The sequence below is a fragment of the Haemorhous mexicanus genome, chromosome 11, assembly GCF_027477595.1.
Source record: "Haemorhous mexicanus isolate bHaeMex1 chromosome 11, bHaeMex1.pri, whole genome shotgun sequence".
Classification (NCBI taxonomy): Eukaryota; Metazoa; Chordata; class Aves; order Passeriformes; family Fringillidae; genus Haemorhous; species Haemorhous mexicanus.
Window position 1 is genome coordinate 13,111,609 of NC_082351.1, and position 25,384 is coordinate 13,136,992.

The 25,384-nt window shown below is 44.0% G+C and overlaps 1 protein-coding gene across 2 annotated transcripts in view; it reads left to right on the top strand.

Moving 5' to 3' along the window:
• MGLL (monoglyceride lipase) overlaps positions 1-25,384 on the top strand; it is a 61,751-nt gene that overhangs the window by 17,540 nt on the left and 18,827 nt on the right. For both annotated transcript variants that reach the window (XM_059856525.1, XM_059856524.1), the window contains exon 3: positions 3,253-3,359. In XM_059856525.1, coding sequence (XP_059712508.1) covers positions 3,253-3,359 — 107 coding nt within the window. The remainder of the gene's footprint in view (positions 1-3,252; positions 3,360-25,384) is intronic.

Here is a 25,384-nt window from a genome sequence, read left to right on the forward strand (position 1 = left end):
AAACCATCTGTTGCTTTTGCAAACAGCAGTCAATAAAGTGGTTTCCTGTAATAGCCTGTAATTGCTGTTGCAGAGCTGGGTGAGAGCAGGAGCGTGGGACTCGGTCACGCCCCGCTCACACCTTGGCTTTGTGCTCCGAGCCAGCCCAGCGAGGCTGGGGAGTCCTGCTGCTCTGGGAGGAGCTGCACCCTGAGCAGCTGCCAAAGCCCTGCTGTTCCGAGGTGTTCAGCAATCACAGTTCCACCAGCCAAAACCAGCTGAAGCAGCCAGAGGTACACGAGCTTTCTGTGCCTGTGGTCAGAGACATTAGAACCAGCAGGGATCCAGGCACAGGTCACTTTGCAGAGAGCTCTGCAGGCTGTGCACAATGTTTTCTAGCTGCTATGTGCAAACTTCCAAGGATTTCAGCAGCACAACTGCAAGAGCTGGAGGAGAAGAAATTTCTCCCCGTTACCAGTTTGATACAAACCTTTTTGGAACAAAATTCTCATTGAGACTGCACAGAGAGGAACTGCAGTCCTGCAAAACCACAGACACTGCAAGACCCATATTAATTTTGAAAGCAATCTCTGATAATCTGTTATTCCAGCCATTGTGATAAGGAAGGAGAAGACTGTGATTTAAGAGCAGGGATATCTGCAAAAATGTTTACATACAGGAAAGAATTGCTGTCAGTCAATCTAATAGTTTGTTGTATTTTCCTGGCAGCTTGCTTGTGAAAATACGTTAAATCACATTTGTTACACTGCCTTCAGGTATTATTTGCCAAATCTAAACTTACTTTGTAATGGAAAATTGGAGATTAAGTGAAAGAGCCAAATCCTTCAATACTTGTCCACATGATGCTCATACTAATTTCAATTTTTGAAGGTAGTGTTCAATATGTGACCCATGTGCTTAGACCTGAAAGCTGGAGCTAAAGAGCTGTGTAGATGTGACCTAGTTTTTAGTCAGTAAAGCCACTCTCACTTTTTATTGAACAACAACAGGACAGGCTGATTTTTTTTCAGTGTCACAAATTGGAAATTTTATGCTGTGTTTATGATTATTGGTAGGACAAAACTTTCAAAAGTATCTAAGTCCTTTCAACAGCTACTGTCATTAGAACCCTTAAGGCACAAACAGGCTCAGGGGTTTTATTCAGCATTTTGCAGACAAATAATAACCCAGGTCTGTTCCCTGTGGTGTACAAAGGCTCAGTTCTTGACACCTGGAAACTGTGTTCCAGGTGGAAGGAAAGGTCACAGGAACACCTTGCCTCTCTGAAGATTTGGGTTTTTATCCTTTCTCACTTGGTTTCACATAAAGTGAGGGCTCTTAGCCTCTAGAAGGATGCTGCATCAGTGTGAATAAAAGCAAAACAAGGACCTCACTGTCACAGGGATGAAGAACTAAGAATTTCCTGGAAGAGACCTCTTTGCCAGCTTCCCATTATGTTTCATTCACTTAGTGCCATTTAGTGCATAAATTCAAATAATATTTCTCTGAGAAATGAAGGGCTTTATTCAGTCAGCCAAGGTGCACCTTTATCTCTGTGCCTAGTCAGCAGAAACAAATATAGGTCCCCTAAAGAGCTTAAGTAAGACATTGAGCAAGGAAGCTGTCAAGCTTGAAGGTAGTAGGAGGTATGGGAGTAGGAGGTGTGGCAGAGGAACTTAGCCTGGCTGAGTCTGTCGCATACCAGGGCAATGGGCCCACAGGAAGAAAGTTAATATTCTCCACTGGGTAAGCAATGTCTCACTTTCTTCAGTATTTGGAGGTATAATAATAGATCCTGCACTCCAAAAATCAGTCTGTCTGCCAGGTGCATTGATAACTTGACAAATCAATTGATCAGGGACAATGACAAAGGAAGGAACGACTGCTCCACATGGATTATTTTGCAACCTTCAGTGACACTAAAGAGGATTTGTAAGGCACAGCAAGTTAAATATGGTACATGACCCAGTGTCACCCTTGCTAACTGGTGTTAGACAGATACCAGAGCATCTTTGCCTTGTTGCTTTTGGGTTTGCAGTGGACTCTGTACAGTGCTTCTGGTCTGGATGGATGCTCTTTTAAATTGTTCAGCTGGGCAAATGCTTTAAAGCAGGTGCTAATTAAAGAGCTAGGACAGGAGTTTCTACATCATCCAACATGTTTTTTAAGTTTAAATATATTTAAGACCTAAGCAGTTCATTGCTGTGAATACACTGTCTAAAAAGGTATTCAAAACCTCAATTAAGATAAAGTTGAGGAATTCCCTGGCTGTTAACTGCTTTCATTGTTTTATGTTGTCAGTTCTTGTAATATTTCACTCTTTATGTACTGAAAATGTCAAACTTGTAGCCTTCAAATGGTTTTGTAGTTGCTGATGTTGCAAGGACAAATGGTCCTTTTAAGCAAACAAGTTATGTTTATGTTGCTAAAACTGAATTTTAAATAATCACCTGTCAAATCCAGCAGAACTTCTACATCTGCTACATCTGCTATGGTTCTAGCCCAAGTCTATACTAATTTTATCTGGCAGAAACACTGGGGAGGTTCAAGTTCAGTCACTTTCATTTGATGACATTCCAGTAAAAGTAAGGTATTATTCATAAAACTGGAATATTCAAAGATAGGTATTTGCAAAAATAAGTGTCTATTAGACTAGTTTTTTGTTATCTCTGTCTACACAGTGGCTATGTAAGAGTCACTTTAATCACAGAAGTGAAAACTGGAAATGGTAAAATTACCATAATTGAATCAAAAGATAAAATTCCAAACTCCAAGCAAAGTGCTGGAGACCTATTCTTTGGCTGAAATTCCACCTGAGAGTGTTCTGGAGCATCAGACAATGCTTGAAGTTATAAAGTTAAGGACGGTGTTGGTACTTGAATCCCAGAGAGATACCAGGCCCAAAAGAAACAGATGGCATCACTTACACTGGAGGAGCCATGTAGAGCCTCAAGGCCCCATGGAGATATCCAGCTCAGGAGCTGATGCTGATGCCCACCTGTATCTTGAACTCTCAGCAGCCCATGGTGGCTCTGGCCCATGAGCAGTTGCCCTCCCTGGAACCCATCCTACAACAACCTCTTGGAGGCCAGTCCATGGCGGGCCAGGGTGACAACGGCTTCCCCTGTATTCAAGCCCTGCAAATTCTATACCTGCCTGGTGTTTGCTGATGTCTGAAATGCTGTTGCTGAATTGAATGGTTTCCCTTGCAGCTCTGCAGTGTTTGCAGGGTGGTTGCCACGTTAATGGTTTGTGCATTGATGCTCCATCCAGGGCCCTCGTGTTCATCGCCCACGGCGCTGGGGAGCACTGCGGCCGCTACGATGACTTGGCCCAGAAGCTGACAGGACTCAACTTGTTTGTCTTTGCCCATGACCATGGTGAGTAGCCTAAAACTGTGCTTGATTTACAGCAGCTCAGGCCTTTGCTGAAGTAAATGCCATCACAGCCACTCAGCAGCGAGAGAAGAGCCAATACAATATTTATAACTAGATATAAATGAAAAAAGGATTACCTGTTGCTTTGCCGAGATCTGCATATTGAATCTGTAAAAGCTATCCCTGTTTGCTTTGAGTTTTCCTTAGCCTTTTGACCTCACTCTAAAGGATCATTTCTTCTTCACCTGTCTCTTGGGGGTAAAGTGGTATTGCCCACTGTGGAAGTGGGACTAGGAGCCATTTCTGCTGAATTCACAGTCAGTGTCCTAAGTGATCCCAGACGGGAGGCTGAAATGTCAGCACAGCTTTCATATACTGATACAATGAGACAGCTGCACCCTTGAGACATGGAGAGGCAAGGAGGCATCACAGACACCTTTGAGCACATCTCCACGCTCCAGCAGAGAGACTGGAGCTGGCTGGGCATGCCTCAGCTCTGAGAGAAACCCTCTGAGGAGGGTGCAAGGCTGTGACAACACAGCAGCACCCCTTTGGCCCTCAGCCAGCAGGGTGGGGCAGTGCTGGCCGGGCACACTGAACTGTCCCTGCCTCTTCTTGCTTGAAGGGCTCTGCTCTGTGCCCCATGCTGTGATGGAGACGTGCTGGGTGTCACCAGGTCTCCTGCAGTGCATGCATTGGGACATCCCAGAAACATATTTGAACCACCCATCCTGGTTCTCTGGTAGCCTCCTGTCACACATAAACCCTTGCAGATTCATAACTTCCTTGTGCTTGGAGATCTTTGCTTTGATTTTATCATTGCAGACTACTGCTCCCTGTGACAGCCACTCCATCAGTATCAGTATCAGCAAAATGAATCAATGGGATTGATGATGGCAGCAGACAAAATGCAAGGCCAGATTCTGAGCTGACAGGTTGAAATGGGATGAATCTTGGTGTAAATCTGACATCCTTTGGGCAGATTATCCACTGGCATTGGGAAGCATACTGCAATTTACTTGGCTGAAGCCAACAATTGAATCTGCCCCCAAGGTCTCCTCAAAGACAAGACTGTTTAACTTGAGTTTGAAGATCCTGAATGTACATGAGTCTTTGCACCATTTACCTGTGAGAGGAAAGGCAAAACCTTACTTAATCTTGGTACCAAGGCTTTCCCTTGCTCTTGTGTCTCACTTTTGGTCACAGCACTGCACTTGATATGCAGAAATTGCTCCTATATTTTCTCTGAAAAAGAGAATATCTAGTCCTCAAGACAGCTTGCAAGGAAAATAAATAAAACCCATGTGACTTTTTTTTTTTTTAACAATTGATCACATGCCATTTTTGAGACTGGCTTGGCAAAGAGAGTTGACCTGTGCAGAAGGATCCTAACTCAGCACCTTGGTCTCTTTCTCCCTGTGGAGGCAGAGTGTTTCTGAGTGTTGATTCATTCATTTTGATGCACTTCCTCCTGAGCTGGAGGCAGGCTAGTGGGAGTCTGCAGTAATCCCAGTAGGAAGTGTCTCTGTTTGTCTGTATGGCATAAAGTTCATGGGAAGGGGGCTGGAACAGGCCACATGCTGCTCTCCCTGCAGCTGCTGTTAGCAGACCACAGCCAGTCCATACAAAAAGTCACTGAGCTCCAGGACACTCAAGCAACTTGTTCAGTGTCCATGAGCCTGTGAGGGATTGCAGTTGCTCTCTGTGCATGCTTAACACCATGCCTTAGCTCCTCATTCCCATAAAGCTTGATAAAGGTTTTAAGAAGCAGAGTTAAAATAGCATTAATTGAAGCAACAAATCGAGAAGAAATGATAAAACATTTATTTACTGCATGGATTTGATACAGAGAATGCTTCCTCTGTTGATGGAGAAGGGTCTTTGAGGTGCATGCTCCTGTCAGGCATGTTTTGTGCTGTGTGAGTATTTGCTCTCTTTTTCCTTGAACATCTTTTTCACTAGAGAAACATAAATATTTCTTGGTGTTTTGGGCTTTTTTTAAAAATACACAAGTATTTCTGGATTAAGCAGTGCAATTAGTACAACTCTGATTTCTCAGGTCAGTGAACAACTTTGTTCTCCCTGTCAGACCTACAGTTTTATTTGCAAATTCTGTTTTCCTGATCAGTAAAGAGGAGAGGGTGAAAAGGAACCTGAAAGCAGAACAGTGGAATCACAGTTGTGTTACACAAAGAGCTGATGTAACTGAGCCTTGATTCACTGTAAATTAGAAAGACAATTAACATCTTTTAGGCTCTGTATTTACTTAAAGAGGCAACCACGAAGGATAAACTTTGATGAAATACAAATTACATCCTGAGCTAAATGCCAGTGAAAGCTGAAGGACATAAATGCCTCCATTGCTAAAACTGCTCTAATCAGTCTGGGAGATTTAAAGTTTTCCTCCAATATTTTATCTATTCCAAATAATTTCAGCAGTGTGCTCCCTTTTGTGTTCTTTCCTTTGGATATCTTTGGATAATATCAATTATTCAATTGTGTTAGCTCTGTAATAGCTGTCTGTTCCCTACCTCATACCATGGCTCTTAGTCATGTGAGCTCAATGTGGACTTCCTGACCTGGATATTTGTTCAGGTTCTGGTATTCTCATGGATAAAATTCCCAATTCAGGTGCATTATCCATGAGATCATTAATGCAGTTCCACAGCGTGGCAAGCGAGATTTCCCAAATGACTGGGGAAGTTACCAGGGTTGGAGTGTGTGTGACTTGACTGATTGATGTTTTGTCTATCCTTCAGTCAAAAGAAGGAAAAATAATTTCCATTTTTATTGCTGACTCTGTAGGAGCTCACACATGGGCTCTAAATCTTGCCAAAGGCTGCTCTGCATCAGTGTTTGCTCCTGTGCAAGGTTTCACCAAAAAGGTGCTTCACAGAGCAACAAACACTGTGCACCCCAATTGGTATCTTAGTATTGCCCCTTAGGGTGAGGTACCTCTGGCTCACTTTCCTCTGTATGTGAAGATTTGAACATTTACTCTTTGGGATATTTCATTGTAATCACAAGACTGCTGGACCTCATAGATATGTATTAGAAATTTTCCATGGTGATGGTGGAAATTGAATTCCAGAAGACCTCTTAACCTTACCTTACATCTAATATTATTAAATGGCTTTGGTTTATATCAGCCCTGTGAAAGAGGAAAATGGGATTTCTGTGTAACACAGCAATTTTTTTTTTTCCTGTGGTCTCTTATAAGGTGTTTTTCACAGGCAGGTAACTGCTTCCCATCATTGCTGGGTTTGCTTGGCATGCAGCTTCATGATGGCAGAATTAAGGCTGCTGGGATGACCTTGCTATTTCTGCAAGTTTAGGTATTTTGAAATAAAATCTCACCTTTTCAACTTAATTTCTGTGTTACTATTATTTTATAATGTCAAGATTCTGATGACAGAAGAAAGATACAAACATTTTAGGTTATTGGCAATCAATTTAGGAAAGCTCTCAGAAAGAATAACTGTGGGGGATTCATCAAAGTGGAGTGATATTGCAGTTCTTCAGTCAGCTGCAGATTGCAGCTCCTTTAGTTTTAACACAGTAATTTTAGGGATCTGTAAAGCTGAGAGCCAAGGAAAACAAGAATAAAGGCTGGAGAATGTGGCTTTGTTTTCTCATACCAAGCATTTGGAGTTGGTAAAGCACATGATGTTCCAGCCATCCTCATCTCTCCTCCTGTAACATCTCATTTGCTGAGATCCAATGCTCTATGGTTGCATTACACGGCCAGAGCTCAGAAAAACCACAGTTTCACCTTCAAAAGTAGATGTCAACTAATAGCAGTCAGAAACCCATTTGGAAGATACAGGGACCACAAAAATGTGATACTTTTTTCTTGCACTTTTTTATCATAGTTGAAATTAGCCCTCTTTTTCACTTGTACTTGCTCAGGCTACTTACGGGTTTTGTGTCAGTTTTACATAAGGATGAGGAGGATGAAATAATCAGCCCTAACCCAGTGGCAGTTCCTAGCCACAAGATATACTTTCATCCTACTTTCTCCAGGAGGAATAAACCCTCTACCTGTCCTGGTACATGAAGCCCTTTGACCCTTTCACCCTTTTTGAAGCTGTTGAGTTTCCCACTCTCAAGTTATGTTTAATGTCAGATCAAAGCAGGGGGAAGCTGCAGCTCTAACAGCTTATTCACATTCCTTAGATGTTTCTAACTGAAGTTCAGCTTGCTCTGGCAGCCCTGCTGCTGCTGCTTTGTGTGTGGTGAGCACTTCTGATGGGTTAGCAGGTCCCTCTCAGACACCCACTGGTGCTTCTTCTCTCCATTAATTTTTTCACTGCTTTCTCTGTTTAATGAAGGATTTATTTCTAAAATGTAGAAAATAGCTGGAGCAGATATTTTTAAATGCACCAAATATTAGCTGCTTTTGTTTTGTTTTTTTTTCCTAAGTGATTGCTGTGTTGTTCTTGCAACTGTTAAAAGACCATTTTGTTGGTGAGAACAGAAGGCTTTTATTTATTCACAGCACTGGGAAGGATTGGTCTACACAGAAAGATTAAAGAGAACTAAACATGGTCAAACTAGGAGGGGAAAATGACCAAGAAGGATGTCAGAATTAATAAGAAAAAGAGTTAAGGTGGCACTGCAAGTGTGAAGTAACAGCTCATGTACATTAGCATGCAGGAATGTCCTGGACAGCAGCATTCCCTGACATTGTCATTGGGCAGGCTTCAGGGCAGTCTCCAGGGATGGAGTCAGGAAAGCCTTGGCAGATGTTATTGGGAGCTGGTTTGCCCATGGAGCAGCAGCACTGCTCCTTGGTGCTGGTGTGGGCCCATCAACCCACAGCAGTCTGCTCTCTCTGCTCTCTCTGCTCTCTCTGGGTGAGCCCATGGCACCAGAGCAGGGAAGGTTTGAAGCACTTTTCTGCAGAGCTGTGGGGAAGAATGGCACTCCCTGTTTCCTTTCCTTTGACAGGAGGCTTACAATGGGTTGTGGGCATTTTCACTCTTTTCCAGCTGAGGGCTATAGGTTCCTCTCACAGGGGACCCCAGAGGAGATGGCTCTTTGCCCTGGCTGGTACAGCACTGCCAGTGCTGTTTTATCCCTGTTTTGACTCCCTACTGGGTACAATCCCAAACCTTTCCCTGCCTTTCCTTCTCCAGATGTTGAATGAAGGTAGCAGACAGGCTTATCTGCCTTCCAGGCAGTGGTGAGGAATGCTACCCCTCTGTGAGACACACAGGAGCTGAAACCACAGCCTGCAACTGCAGGGTGAGAGTTCAGGTACTGCACTACACCATGGAATTCCTTAGGCAGTGACACAACTCTGAGAACCTGGAGAGAAGTCATCCTATAAACAAATAGCTAGTGAGTAAACTTAGTTGTGCCTCCTTCTCTAACTCTGTTTTGGCTGAGGGGATTCTTATGGAAAGAGATGAGCTGGGATACCACCCTGCAGCCACCAAAGAGCTCCAGGCAAAGTGAAACCAGCTGTTTCTGAGCTTCAGCTCTTCTGGAATCACTGATCTTGTAACTCTGGATCTCAGAGTAGCAGTCACAGCTTGCTGAGGAAACTAGGTCATGCTGTTTTAGCCTCTTTGAAAGTATAGAAATTATAAAATTATTGCTACAGGTTAGATGCAACTTTTCCCATGCACTGAACAAGCTCTTGAACACAATCTTTCAACAGGACAGTCTATTTCCCCTTGCTTTCTCCCAGGCTGCTGCATGAGCCTGGGTTCTTTTGGTGATTGTGAGATGGCACCTCCCAGAGGGACCACAGCTCATGCAGGAAAAAGTGCTCTGGATACACCTCCTGCAACATAATGGTGCTGGGATGTGCCCATAATTCTGTCATAACACAGTGTAGCTCAAGGGGACTATCCTGTGGCACAGCAGGCAGTTGTAAGCACTTTGAGATGGGCTTTATTAAACGGAGGTTTCCACATTATTCTTGTTATTTTTGAGGAGATCATTACAGACTTCTGCAGCCCAGTCTTGCCCTGCTGAAGTGATCCCTGCTGCTTTAGCCCTCACCCTTCATTCACACTTGGATCACACAGTCCCAAATCTCTGCATGCACCACATGGCATCTTTCAGGGCAGTCAGAGTTGTTTCCATTTGAGAGGAGCAACTGCAAAACAGAAAAAAAGAACTCTGGGTGAATCATGAAAGCACATCCCTGCAGTGTCTCTTGCTCTAGAGGAAGCCGGGACTTAGAAAGTCAAATGCAGCCTTTGTTTTTTTTTTTTTTTTTTGTCGTGTGAAGGCAGATGAAACAACACTGTGGGGCCAGGAAGCAGCTAGACCACAGCAAACTAAAAATAAATAAACAGTAAAGCTCCACAGAGCTGATGTGTCTCATGGAGCACACAGATGACATATGCAGCAGTGTAGTATTAAAGCAGCTTTAAATGTTTGGATTAGGAAAGGCACAGGGAATACTCCGAGGTGTTTTCTTTCTACCTCACTCAGGGGGATGAGACTTTATTTGTTTCACAGACTTCCCTGCTGATGTAAAAGTGGGGAAAGCATAGCCTTGCACCAGTCTTCTAGGCAAGGGAGTTTGGAAATTGTGAGGACTGGATACCCCTTAACACAGATGCATAGAAGAAAGACACGTAGTGTCATCTACTGTGAGCTATGAAAACTTGCCAGCCACACCCAGGCTGCTCAAAGCAATCTATTTGTTCATCTGACCCTGACCAATTATTAATTTTGAAATCAGATTTAGTTGTGGTACAGTCAGTGAGGTAAGACAGACAGGTTAGCTCCATGCTGTAACCCAGAGCTGGATGCAGGCACTGTTGGTAGAGGAAGAGACAATGCAGATGTCCCTTGATCACTGCCCCTCTACGTGGACATCCCTAGATGATCATGTTGGGCTGCAGCAAAGTTTGCAAAAGAATGGTTGTGGTTTCCTCAGTTACTCTGCTCCTCCCAACGGCTCAACCATTTCCTCACTGCTTTGTATCCACCCTGCAACAAAAGGTTATGGAATAAACAACGTGTCATCCAGTTGAACAGGATCTTTGGCTCAGGCCCTGGCTACTCATCATCCAGCAGAGATTTGGTGTGAGCTCTGAGGGGAACAGGGCTGGGACACATCTTAATCCAGTCATGCCTCATCCACCTTCTGGCATGAGCCAGTTCTTGCCTCACTCCCTCAGGTGAAGAGAAGAAGGTGCTGGAGAGCCATCTCCCCCGGCTTTGTTTCAAGCCCACTTTATGAGGGAATCCCTTTTGGGGCACACTGGGATCTGAGGGCCTGGCTTTTTACTCCAAACAAAATGGGCCAGGCAGCCCACCCCAGTCCTCCTAATAATTCACTGCTTACTAAAGAGCAGGGGGAGAATTGTCAGTTGGTCATTCCACGAGACAGGACATCTCAGCAGCTGCTTCTTGAACAAAGCCTCGCTGTTGGCCTTCACACGAGGAGGCGTGAGGCTGGAACAGCAGTCCCTGTGAGTGTGGACACGGCAGCAGAAGGAACAGAGTGCTCCCTTTGACACAATGTCAGCTCTGCCCACTGCCCAGACCGTGCTCCTCAGCCTGTCACTGCCAACTGTTAGCTGTTGACAGACAGACAGCATGACAGAAGAAAGATAGGTCACTCTTTCGAGAAACTTAAAGGGCTTTTCCTTCCCATGAGGGTTGGATCCTTCTGGCTTCCCTGTCACAGTTCTGCCTCTCAGGTGAGAGATACACTCCATGGGAGGAGTGGACCATTCAATTTGTTTTTCATGGGGCGCTGAAAATGTTGGACCTAAGTGATAGGCATTCTGAATGAGTGGTCCTGATAATCAGGAATAAAATATTTTGTCCTTTTTGGACAAAGGTTTCACTTCAGTGAATTTGAGAAACTAAAGGGGAAATAGCCCTGACTGAACTCAGCTCATTTCATCTTACTTTCATATTTTGTTCCACTCTTGGTATTTCAGGATTCTGTGCAGTTGTCATCTGTATTCAGTCTTTACCTGTACAAATTAATCCCCAAATCAAGGGTCAAATTCTGCTTTCCCAGCTGCTCATATAAATCCAGGATAACTCTGTCACTATGTCAGAAAGCAGGTTCAAGCTGCAACTTGTAATTGCATTTTGTATTAGTGAAGAAGGGCTGGCAACCTCCTGTAATGTTTTCAACAGCTTCCTTGCTCTCCATAACCAGCTCTGCAGGCTGTGGGCGTATGTCTGCATGCAAGATGCTCGAGGCTGGAAGGACAAGGACCAGATGGTTATTAGAGCTAAGGCTGAGAGAACAGGTCCTTCCATGTTCCCAGCTATGTCTGCTATCTGGGGCTACTGGACAGATGTCAAACTTGCTTCAAACTTTGTTCCTTGACTGACTTCTGTGGTAGAACATTAGTTCATATCATCAGGGACTCTGACCTCAAGAAGCATCAGAAGAATCTGTATTCTTCAAGGGAAAGAATAACAAATCAGTGTTGTTTATAATATCAGTGGATCTTTTTTCGTCAGTGGTGTGGATGATGGGATGGAGAGCACTCTCAGCCAGTTTTCAGGGTGGAAATTGAGCATATGCTGGAAGGCTGCTATTCACAGGGACCTTGACATGCAGAAGAAAGGGACTGGCAGGGACCTTGTGAAGTTTCAACAAAGGCACTTGGGGAGTTCTGCATCTGTGGTGGAGTAACCCCATTCAGCATTAAAGGCTGGGCACTGAATGAATGGAAAGCAGCTTTGCAGAAAAGGACCTGGGGATCCTCACAGACAAGCTGAACATAGGTCAGCACTGTGACCTTGTGGTGGAGAAGGCCACCCCATACTGAGCTGTATTGAAAGATTATAGCCAGCCACCAAAGAGAAATGATTATTCTCTTCCATTCAGCGTTTTTGGGACCACATCTGAAACACTGGGTCCAATTTGCTCCCCAGCAAAGTGAAAACATTGACACACTGGACCAAGGCCAGAGGAGGGCTGTCAAAACAATTAGGGTACTGGAGGACAAGATGTGCGAGGAGAGGCTGATAAAACTGGGCTTGTTTAGCCTTGGAAGAGAAGGAATCTTTAAGAAGCCTTTTTTAGGCCTAGAAGAGGGAATCTTGTGCTGTCTACAAGTCTCCAGTGGGAGCATGTGGTGACAGCAGAGCCAGACTCCTGGAGGTGCCCAGGATGGAATGAGAGGGAAGTGACACAAGCTACAGCCCAAGAAATCCCAATTATGTACAAGGAAAAATGTCTTCACCATGAGGGCAGTCAAATGTTGGAGCAGGAGCCAGGGAAGTGGGGACATCTCTGGCCTTGGAGATATTTTAAACCCAGCTCAACAAGGCCCTGGAAAACCTGGTTGAATGGGAAACACTTTGAGTAGGGGCTTGAACTAGATAACCACCATACATCCCAGCATCAATTATTTTTTATGAACTAAAGAGCATCCTACCCACTAGTGTTTGGGATGTTGCTTCTAAAAATAAAACATAGAAGGTTTTGAAATGGGTGAAAAAAACTACCTTCTTAAAAGCAGACTTTAATAGTACCTATGGTTAAAACCAGCTTCATCTTCAAGGAGAGGCTTTATGACATTTTTGCACTATGAGAAAAAGAAAGCATGTTTATTTCCACCTTTACAGGAGCAATTTTTCCATAGCAACAGCATTTCATTAATGTGCTTAGCTTTCCTATTGTTTTTCAGATGTGTTATTTGGATGAAGTTTCAGAAGCTAATTACTGATGATTCCTCACCTGCACGTGAATCTTCCTGCAGGTGTGGACTTTGTCATCCAATTGAGTTACAAATGACTGTTCCAAGTTACTGAACACCCTTTGAAATTAAAGGGAAAAAACATACTTTGTTTATATAACTCCAGTTGGATTAAAACATATTTGGATTCCTTCAGTACCTTTTTAGATAGATAACAGGAGTCAAAGGAGCACAGTCCAGCTCAGATCAGTCCAGCTCAGATTAGTGCCTGTTTCAGCACTAAGCTGGAGAAGAGCCTTATTAAGGAGTGGGGTGTGCAAAGAGAGCTCTTACTTGCACGAGTAAAGGCAAAGGACAGGAAGATTTACAAAGAGAAGTAAAAAATATAAACAGTCAATGAATGGCCTGAACCTGCATTTTTCAGCTTCCTACAGCTTCCTGTTCCTTCATGGCCCAAGCTCCTCAGTTCCAGAGCTCCACTTGACAAAATAAAGATGCAGAAGCAGCCCATATACTGCATTTGTAGTTCCAGTGTTCATTGTTTGTTTATTTGTTCATTCATAACTGTGTCATGTTGTTCTAGAGCTGGAATTTCTGATTCCAGCTGGTGGATTTTCTCCCTGCTGATTTTTCTGGGAGTAGCTCTATTTGTTACAGACTGTGAGCAGAACTTTTAAGGGATTCTCAGAAGTCCTAAAAGTAATAGTAATTTTTAAAATAACAAAATATGTAGAGGCTTTTTTAAAAAAACAGACTGTTCTCTATCAGTGCCTCCAAATGAGTGCATATTGCAGCAGCAAGCCCCAGAAGGAAAATAATTAGTGAACAATAGGAAAATTATTCCTTTGTTGATTCACATATTCAGGTTCTTCCCTCTTCAATAAGTCCAAGTGTTGCAGAGAAACAGGTTTGGTTCTGCAGTGTCTGGTGGATTGGATTTAATTTAATAGGGCTTCTATTGCATTTTCATTTTGAATGTTAAAAGAGGCCATTTATTTTATTATTAAGAATACTCCTGTTAGCAGCAGGGGCAGAAAGTCACTCCCTGCATTATCTAGGCATTTGTTCCTGTAAACAGCATCCTCTGGCTTCTTCACAAGTGGTCAAGATCAGTTCTTAACCGAGTTTGGTTGCCAGCAAACACTGCTGCTGCTGAGCAGGCTGTTCCAGGCTCTTGCCCCTCTGACTCTTTGAAGGTCCTCACTTTTTGTCCCAGTGTATTCCTGCCCACATTAGGGCTGGAGGCCAATGTTTTTCTCTTCTCCATCTCTTAGTTACTCACAACATGTTAGTTCAGAGCATTTCTCTTTTGGTTGTCTGTGGAGCCTGGCAGAGCATTAATAACATAAACTGCTGTCATTAGCTGATGTCTTTCACTTCTGTACCACACACCCCATGGCCCTTTGCTGATTCTGCCTCTCCTTTCCTCTTTGAGACATCAGCTGGTCCCTGCTGAGGGATCAGATGCCATCAGCTTTGCCCCCCTCTCCTTGTGTGCCAGCTCAGCACTGCAGCCTCTCATTTCTTTCAGGATGCCTCTAACTTACAGCCAAGTAAGTTTAGAATCTGATTCTTATATACTTTGGGGATTTGTTTCTTCATTTCTTGAGCCTTAATTGCTTCTGTGCTGCTGCACACAGAATACATGCTTGCATCCTCTGAAGGCAGTAGCTAAATGCCATTAACTTCAGTAGGACTAGGATTTGACTCATAGGTTTTAAGGCTTTTTTCCTATTTTAGTAAAAAACTTGCATATCTTGAACTATTATTTTAGAGAATAAAATATCATTTTAGCATTTAAAGTGTACAGGGAACTATACAATCATGGTGCTTTGGGAAAATTATTTCAGAATTTTAGGAAATTTAACTTGATAATTGAAAGTCTCTGGCAGTGTGATCCTCTTCACTTCTGAGGCCTTTGGCAAAACAAAGCAAAACATCTGGTTAACCTCTGGTTCATTCTCTAACCCAGATGAGATTCTCCAGCATCCCAGTAACACTCCTTTTGGCCTTGAGCCTTCTTCAGAATAACAAAATGAGGATTGCAAAAGGTCTTACAAAACCTAAGGCCATCTGGAAGAAGCCTTACCTGAAGATGTGTGTGGAATTCACTTTGAAGTCTTCTTGCATTGTGGCAGTGAGGGAGCCAACTGCCATGGGGGGATTTTGGTTCCATAATGTACTAAGACATCAAATAAGGACTCATCAGCCCATTTCTGTAAGCACCAGCCAGTCCTTAGATGGGAGCATGTCCTGGTGTGTGCCAGCTCTGGCCAAATTTTAGTGACCTATACTAGAAAAGCTCTTTTGCTTATATTTCTGAAGACTTTCCTGGATTTCACAACACTTGAATCTGGCCTGTGTTGTGTTATGTTCCAAGAGTGCTGCAGTTTTAGCTGTGGGTATCTCTTGCAGGTTCCCTTCCCATTGATCAATCCTGTGTGACTCAGATCAGGATGTGGTTCCTTCTGTAGCACTCATTCTGTAGGCTCATTCTGTAGGCTATGCAAGAAGGGGATTGGAAACTTCCACTTGGCTCTGCCACAGGTTTGTCTTGGCTCTCAGGAATGACACTTCAGCTCAGTGTATCTCAGGTTATCCACGAAAACATCTGAATGTGATGCTGCCCCACTTCCAGGGAGCTTGCAGCTGAGAAGCCCTGAGCTCCAAGAATACAAAACCATTACTGTGAATGGTTCTTCACAGGCTGAGAGGAAGATTCAGCCAGTGAATAGAGCAGCTTAAAATAAAACATCTCACCAATACTGAAAGGGATGAGGCAGAAAAATAAGAAAGGTTAAATTGCACCCGTATAACTTTTCCTTATATCCAAATTCTAAGCAGGTGCTTTCAGAGCTGCTAAGGAATGGGCTGTGGATGGAAAATAAACAATCAGATGTCAGGTAATCACAAGCTGCTTGGCTAGTTTGGTAGTTACACACCCTTTGGTTGAATTTGTCTTCAGGATTCCACCTGGAAATTTGACCACTTCACCAACAATGCAGAAAAGTTACTATATCAGCCATTCTAAGTTATTCCAAGCCTGTGCTTTACTCCATCCTTCATCAGTATTGCTCCATGAATAGGAGAGACCTGTTCTAACCACGAGGTGAGATTTCCCAGAGCACTGAAACTGATGCTACAGAGCCTGTCCTGTGGCACTCGAGGGTTAATTTCTCTGAAGATACTGTCTGCAGATTCAGTTCATGGGGAGAGCTGTTATACCCACAGCATCTCTAATGCTGGGATTTATTCAGGGCTTGGCAGTACTCTCTCATCTGAGAATTCTTGCTTAGCTACCAAAATAAAGTTTTAAAAAAAAGCGCTGAATTGTAGATGGCACAAAGACTAATGCTCTCAACCCAGATCTCTTAAAATTGACATTCTCCGTGCTACATTTATTTTCTGGTTCTGAATTTATCCAAGACAAAGCCTGCTGACAGATCCTGGCAGTTTTTCTAATGCTACAGAGAAGGCAGCCTGACCCATGGTGGTGCCAAGTTCATGCTCAGCTCAGCAGAGGGCTGGGGGAGGGAGAGGAGGCAGAGGACACTTGTGAACTGACCCTGCCTGATACCACCTGCACTTTTGGCTACAGCCCTGTGCCTTTTCATGGACCTTGCACCTCTCCTGCCCAGATTTTGTAGAGAGCTCTCCCTGAGCTGCAAATACACCCTTGCTGGCTGATGGTGAAGTAGCTCTCACAGCCCAAAACCAGCGTTTGGGTCTGTATCCTTCAATAACTCAACACTTGTATCTGTACATTGTTTACTGAACTGTAGAGCTGCCAGCCAGGATTCATTGCCTGCTGTCACCAGCCATGGCTTGAAATGAGTAATAGAGCACAGAAAGCAATAACCTGCCTGTTTGATCCTGGGGTTTTTCGGTAAATATATATATAGTGAGGAGAATTTCAGAGCTGCAGTGGGGAAAGATACAGAGAAAAGGGTATGAAGTGGTAAAAAACAACCACAACACTAACTTTGAAATCAACCTCTACCAGGAAAGGACAACAGCTTTGCTGCAAGACAGATTTAGGGGAGCTATTTTCTGCCCTGCCACTCCCCCCGTGCACCATCTAAATGCCACTCAGCCATGAGCCAACTGGCAGCATTTATGCTCTGGCACACTGGGCAGGACTGACCCACCCAGGAATGCTCCCTGCCAGACCTGCTTCATCAGAAGGTTTTTTCCTTAATTGTGTTGCTCCCAGATCTGTTAGGGTTTCAGTGAGCTACAGCTCTGGGCGGATGTACCCTGTTCAAAAAAAAACCACCAAAATTAAAAAAGCCTGCCCTTACTTCAAATAATCCACCTGCTGCTCAGCCATTGAGCTTGTGCAAAGTGGGTATAAAAAGCTATTGGCTCTGGGAGAGTGGTATTTCCTTCGTGCCTTGTCAGGAGCAGGGACAAATCCCATCTAATGAGGGTGGCACTGCCATGTGGCAATAGGAAGGAGTGAAGCAAAAAGCAAAAATCTTTTTAACTCTGTGAGAAAGCTCCCTTTGGACAGGGTGATTGAGAACTGGAAGTGCAACCCATGGAGAGAGCAGACCCTGAATGGAGGGTCTTGAGATCTCAGGTTTGGTAATGACCTTTTAGCAGATTAATTGGTAAAACACCTTACTGGTATCCTAGAACACGAGTCACTCTTTTTAGAAACACCATTATTCATTTGCCAGTTGCTCAAAAAAATTATATAACCAACAATTCTGTGCCAAGATTGCTTTGGAATAGAGAAATGCTGTACTCTGGTGCCAAGAATCTCACAGACTAAACAGAACCCACTGGGAGCCCTTGCTCTAGATGGGAACTCGTGTTTATTTTAACATGTAAATAAATTGGATGAAAAATGGGTCTTTTAAATTCTTTTTTTGTTGTTGTTGTTATTGATGTGTGGCCCCAATGGGTGGTCTGCATGGAGAGGAACCTTTTGAAGAGAGCTTGAAAGGAAGCTGTGTCCATCTCCCAAGACATTCCTCAGCAGCATGAAGGGAGTTCTTACATGATCCAGCTTTCATCTTCTTTTCTTTGTGATGCCTGAGCTGCTGTAGGCAGGGAAGGATTAGGTCTGTCCTTCCCAAAATTAATTGATTTGATTGTTTGCTCGAGCACAGAGCTACCCAAGGCTCACATCTGGATTTTGCAGGGTGAGCAGCTGGGCTGAAGCTGCAGCTGTGAGCGGGGCAAGGCTCCCTGCTCAGCCACCTCCATTCACCTGGAGCACTCTTCAAGCAGAGCAGTCAGCAGGGCTCTGCACACTACCAGGCAGGCCAAATGGAACCTTCTTTCAGCAAACAGAAGAGCAAGAAATGAATGGCCTTTGTTAAGGGAAGAAATGGAAATGTTTTCTAGTTGAAGAAGCTGTCATTTAGGAGTTAACAGCATGTGCGTGTTGGAGAGGCAGCACACATGCTCTGGAATAAATGGGCAGGGAAGGGGAAGGGGAGTGTGCATCTCCACTCCAGCACTCCAAAATTATTTTTTTCATTGAAAATCCAGATATTTTGAATTAGTGCCCCAGCTGTTTTAAAACTTCATAACAGAAAGTTAATGCAATTAGATTTTCGTCCTTGTTTTGAGCTAGGAAAAAGTAGAATTTGATCCCTTGATTTTTTAATTTATGGAATTAAATCAAGAGAAGAAAATTATATGTGTTTTTAAAGCTAAAATAAAATACCAAGGGAGATATCCCTTGGCTGCTTGCCTCCTTCCACTGAAGGTGAAACTCTAGCTACCATCAGTGATATCTCAAGTCATACATGAAGAGCAGAATAAAAGCTCTTCTCTGCTCTTAGATCAGCAGCATATAGATCAAATGAATTTGTGAGACCCTGGATTAACTCCAGCAAAGTCCATGCATTTTTTCTGTGGTATCTGGGCATTGATACTCGTTCTGTGTCATGCCAGAATAAGTCTTTGAAGATCAATTCCAATACTAAATAAAGTCACCTCACCAATTCTTCGAGAAATTTTGTGCTCCTCATGAAAGAGAGCAAAATCTCAGTGCAAAACTGCAAGAATAATTGTTAAAAATTATAGTGCCTTATAAAAATTATTATAGGCCCTAAATAAAATCCCTTAGTGTTTGATTAGTTAGTGTCTCTGACTCCTTAGAGCCACTGTAAGTTGTGCTTTGCTGATTATATTTCTTATATTGTGTTGTGATCTTCATCCCATAGGAGAAGAGATTAGACAGGAATCATTTCATTCATCAGCAAAAGAAACTCTTGCAGAGGAGCTCAATGGCTACTCAGCCATCCACACTGGCTTTGTGCAACGTTTTCAAACCATTGATCCCAGCAGCCTGGTAGAAAAGGATTTTTCTGCCAGCTGTCTTCTGCTTTTCTGTTCTTAAGGGCTGGCTTGGGAGGTGGCACTGCAGAAGGGCCTGAGGAAGAAAGTGGAATACTATTGTGAGTGTGCTTTGTGGAAGAGGAAGTGGGCTCCATATTCCTCTTTCATGGACCTTGGCTTCACCAGCCACGCCACAGCAGCTTCCTGATTTTGTGACAGGGATGACAAAGCTGCCCCACTGCAGGCAGTGTGGGAAGTGACCATGACATGTGCACATTTTCATACTGTCTTGGTCCCTTCATCTCATGGCATCCCTGGAGACACTTGGGCTTCTAGCCTGGCCACAGCGACTGCTGTTTGCAAATGCAGCCCCTTATTTTGCAACACAAACACTCAGATGGGTTTTTTTCAGCACAACATAATGTTCCAGGAAGACTTTTAAGGAACTGCAGTTCAGAGCCAAATTCAGCAACTGCATTAGAAATGGGCAAGTCTTCTAAAGCCAAAAGAACCATGTTTGTATCCATTAGAGAAGAATTGGCTCTTAACACTGACAGAAACAGTTTGCCTTGTTAGCCAGAATTAACAACTGCTCTGATACATACCAGGTCATTTTGTTTGTCATCTCTGGAGTACAGAAAAGATTTCAAATGGCTTTAGCAAGATGACTGGTTGTCTGCTCCCTAGCAATAAGGCACAAATAATTTTAGTATAGAAAATTGACTGTTGCTTTTTTTTTCCTAACCAAGACAACAAACAATATATCTCTGTGTGCACTATTCTAAAAATATCTCATCTCTGCAAATGTGTCTCTGATGTGGGAGGAGAATGCTTTCAGTTTGCTGCACTCTTTGTGTGAGGCAAGTGAATAAAAACTAGCCAGCAAATGCTGAAAAGAAAATTATTTTGCTAACCTTGGAAGGGAAGAGGGAAGCTGATGGACTTGTGCCTTCAGGACAAGGCTCTCTTTTGGTCAGAGAGAGGCAAAATCCACCTGTAGTTCTTAGCTACATGCTTCATACATAAAACACCCAGGGGAAGAGGTAATTCTGTTGGGTACCATATCCAGTGGTTGCATAATGTGCCTGTGTGGGAAAACCCAGTGTGTTCACTGCATCTCTGCTGGAGGTGCTAAAGAAGGGGTGCCCAGGACTACCCAGATGTTGGTAAGGATAAGCATATGTTGAGCTGTATTTCAGGTTCTCAAAGGACATTAAAGTGGAAGCAGTGGTGAGAGAGAATCTTCCCCTTTTAGCTCCTAATGGTTCCCATCTGATGTGAAAGAAATCTTCCTGGGAAAGCCCATAGGCTTGTGTCAAACAGGTCTTTGTCCCAGTGGAAAGCAGAGCTGTGGGAGAGGAGTGCACAGCTGAGGCTCAGTCAGGTGGACACTGAGACACTTGGCTCCAAGGTTCAGCTACAAAATAAGCACAGCAGCTGACCTAGACAGCAGCTTGATCAGAGTCAAGGGAGCATGACCTATGTCCTAAATCCTAGGACAGCTTCTCCTGCTCTCTCCTGGCTCATGTGTCTCTGTCCTGGTGCCAAAGCTCTCCACATGCAGCAAAAAGAAGAGTAGGTACAGATGGAGGGCAGAAATTTCCTTGTGCCCTCGGTGCATCAGACTTGATTTGGTTGAAGTTTGGGGAAATCAAACAGGAACAAGCTCCCTAACTGTGATAAGTCTGTTCTGAGGGCAAGAAAGATGCTTTGTTGAGCAGGAATCAGCAGGATGATCTCTGAGGTGCTTCCTCTGTGCATTTGTTCTGCCAGTGGAACATTTGCTTTATGTGTTACTGACAATACAGGCACAGTCTGTTGACTTTTCCAGATGTTGATTGTCCTGCTTTGATGATTCTTCCTGTTGTTTTAGTTGTTTGTGTGTCTGAATGGTGGATTAGATGTACTGCTTGTTAAACAAATAATTAAACATTGAGAGCTTTGAAATCCAGTATGTTTAATTAATGAGCTTTGCTCACTTGATGAAAAAGATGTGTACTTAAATCACTACAAAACAAGTATAGTTTTTTAAGTAGTGAACTCTTATGACAATTTGAAGTGTTTACTATTTCATTAATAATTTTTTCATTAAACCTTAAAAAGTCACCGAGAAGAAAATGAAGTTTTCACAGAACATTTGCTGTGTTGCCTTGTGTATTGTGTCCCCTTAAATTCTCCACTTAGGTGCTTTCTCCAAGCTCCTCCTCTGCAAAACCATGCTGCCTTAAAGCCTGAGATTAGAGTTAATTATTACTTTTAAATCTTGCTGTACCTTGGACCAAGGTCTGTGGTGATACCCTGTGGTGCTGGTGCTGTACAAGGGCTGGAAAAAAAAAAAGGAAAAAGAAGCAGTCCCTGCTCAGAGGAGTTTCAGCAGAGCTCATAAATACAGGCATCAGCTGCAATGCCTTGTGACACACTTCATTAGCTGCTGCACTGGCTGCTAAAGCTGAAACACTCTGGGAAGTTGTAGCTGCTGCATCTGGTGCTCTAAGTTTTATCTCCAAGTCTGAATGTATTTTGTAAAGGGCAGAGAGGAAAGCAGAGGCAGGCAAGGGCTGTCTCTCAGTCTGTGGGGTCTGGATGTTAAATGAGCTGCTGAAGTGGTGCTTTCCCGTGGCACTGGGGTCTCAGGATAGGCTGGGGGCCATCACAGTGAGGTGCCCACCTGAGCAAGCAGCTGCAGGCTCAGAGAGATTTGGGTGAGGGTTTAGGCTGGCACATTACACCACGTGCACCAGAAGAACCATCCACATTTCTGTCACTGGCATCTCCCCCCTGTGGGCTCCAGACCCAGCATCATCCCTCTGCGTGGGCACCTGCAGAGGGAAAGCATCTATGAGAATTTTTAATTATGTGTTTTATTCCCTAGACCAGACAGCAAGCAGGACACAACCATGCTCATGTCTCTTACCAGCAGCACAATCTGTGGTAGGGAGAGAACAAAAAAGGGGGACATGTGACAGTGTCCAACACCAGTGAGAGGTCCATTCCTTCTCCAATTTTGGGCAGAAAATAGAAGCAGGGGGCTTCAGGAATAAAACAAATCTTTCCAAGAGTTAATAAACATAATAGCTTCTTTTCCAAAAGCCATTTGGGCATTTGCTTCAAATGGACCTATCAGATTCCAACAAGCTTATTGATGAACAAGGCAGTGAAAGAAGAGGATCTTCAGCCTGAGCTTGGCTGTGGGCTCTAACACAAATCCTTGTGCTGCACACCACTGTCTGTGCTGAAACGAGCTGCTGCCCACTGCTGTGGCAGTGCCAGTGCTAATGCAGCAAAATCACCTTTTCTGGCCTGCAACAGCCCTTTGGGAATTGACTCACATCAGGCTGCAGCTCATTAAATCAAACACTCCAGCACCAAGCCTTGCTAATGATGGCCCCTCTGCCATCAATAAGACATTTCTTTCCAGCATGGGGCTCTGAGGTACCAGAGCTGCTCCTCAGCTGTTTCTGGGAATCATTGAATTCACAGTGGTGGCACTTCTCACCTTTAACCACTGAAAACTCCTGACACTCCTCTGTTAGTACCATTGCAATTCAAAATATGTCTGTGCTGAGAGAATGGTTAGCCTGGAATTCCTGATCTAACCACTGCCTCTGCCTGTTTCTGATTCTCCCACTCTAAAATCTTGGAGTTACACCTCTATAGAGGAAAACAGATAGTATTGAGAATCCTGAGGCAGGAGTCAAGCCCTGCACTCCCCCTGATTGTTCCTACCATCAGTTGGCAGGGGAGAAAATCTCATCCTACAGCGGTGGTGTTCTCACTACAATAAAAATGGATCCAAACCATCCCCTTTCCCCCTGGAAACATCAAAATATGTGAAAAGCCAAGATACAAATTCTTCCTGAAAAATTACTGATCCCTAGGCAGATTTCTCCTGTCCTCTTTCTTTGTTTTATGGCCTTTCCATAATAAAGAGGGGGCAAAGGCTGACAAAACAACATGGTGCATAATTTCTGCTTTCCCATGACTGTAAGCTTTAAGGCACAGCACTGAAATTGGTGAATTTACAGCACCATAGCTGAACTCAACATTTGACCTGCATTCCCATCACCTCATTTTCCATAGCAAAATGTTCCTGCTGAAGGTCAGAGGGTGAACTCAGTCCTCATCTGAGCACACAGGGTCAGGCTCCACTTTTGTCAGGAGGGTTGAGCACTTGGAAAGAGAAACAAATATGTATGGTGTGTGGCTTCTGTAGAAGTTAGTGTTCAGGACAAAACCAGAGCAGGTATCTGAGGGTGGACAGGGTGTGGGGACACACTCACCATCCCCACAGTGCCTCTGAGGGCTGAGGCACCCCACATGTGCAGGGACAGGTACTGCCAAGCTCTCCCCTCTGCCCAATATTCTTCTGGTCTTCTTTACTGCATTTAAGGACAGATTTTTTCAGCTCTGGTGTGGCCCCACAGCCCCAGCAAAAAAGCATCATGCTGGTGGAGATCCAGCCCAAGTCCCCTCATCAGACTGAGTCTGCCCAACAAGCCCAGAGCTGGGCTGCTCATTTCTCCAGGCAGCTCCCATCTGGCTTCCAATTAAGGGAAAGGAGTGTCAAGTTGGACTGGTTTTTATTTACATGTTTTTCAGGATATCTCCAATCTGAACAGGACGTAACCTTTTTTTGAGGCATGTGAGCTAATGTCAGCTGAGGAGCCTGGCTGCTCTGGAGTGGTTTTCAAAAGCAAGCCCCACAGCATGAGAGAATATGGGATTTGAGGAATGAAGGGACTTGTAGAAGTATGTATTTCCAGGGTCACAGGATCTGTTATGCTGGCAGAGTCATATTTACATGGTTATAACTGACACCCCAGAGACTTCACACCCTCAAATACTCCATCCCTGAACTCTCAGCTTTGTCTTCCTGTGCAGGCAGTCAGTATTATTTTATCCAGAGAGATGTGTAGTTCTGGAGGATCTAAAATCATTGGTGGATCCACACTCTGAAGTCCTGCTCTCTGACAGGACTGACTGAGTTGTTTGTTGTTCTTGACTCCAGGGGCAGAGCCACAGTCTGAGCATGCTCATGCTGAAAATAGAGGGAAGAATTTAATAACTGTGACTTATTGGGCCAGATGATCAAGCCTTTATTCAGATTTTGTTTGGGCAAAGTATGTTATTTTGCAGAGGTGTGTTTGGTTGGAAATGGATGCTTAAACCTCCTAATTCTAGATTTGCAACTTGAAAATGTGTGGTTTGTGTTCTCACTTTTAAAGACTCGTGGAAAGGGTGCCTGCAGTTGGGTCAGTACACACAACCTGAATTGATCACTGAGCCACTGCACAGACACAGCACTGGCAGTGAACCACAAGCTGGGTGTGAAGTCAGATAGATGGGAAACAGTTTAAAAGCTTTTGGGTGCTGAGTGTGCTGTGGGGACGTGCACCAGCAGTCACAGCTCTGTGCACTGCACCTCACACTGCCCTGCTGAGACCAGGGGTCCCTGTGGGAATGCTGGGATGAGGAGCTCATGGAGCTGTGATTCTTGGACACTTCTCTGTTGTCACCCTTGGCATTGTGTCACTTGGGTGTGGAGCAGTCTCTGGGGAAGGTGGTTCCACTCCTCTTGCACCCACTGTTGTGCCACTGGCACTGTGGAATCACTACAGCAGATTCATTCCCAGCAAAACCCAAAGCTCACAGCTTTACATCAGGATGAACCTGACCTTTCACTCTTAATAGCTCTAAGGGCAAAAGATCAGAGAAAAACACGTCAATATTCCTGACTGTATTGATGTTTGGTTGTGCAAATATCTTTCCTCTAATAGAAGGGGTCTTAGTTCCTCACCCTGAAGTTTGTCAGATGGGGAATTCAAACTTGCAATATACTCATTCACTGGAGAACAAGTTTGGTTTCTTGGAGGGGAAGAACAGAAAACAGTAAAATAAAAGACCACGACCTAGCAATGCCCCCTGGCTAACCTTGTGCAAGGGACAGGGAGAGTATCAAAGCAAAGACCTGCATGGCTTTCCTGTCCCACATGTGCAGACAAACTGCTGCTCAGGCTTTGTGCCATCTGAGTGGGGAACAGGAGTTTAGTGTTTAAAACTGGGGTTAAAAAGGGGGTCATTAAGTTATTAATA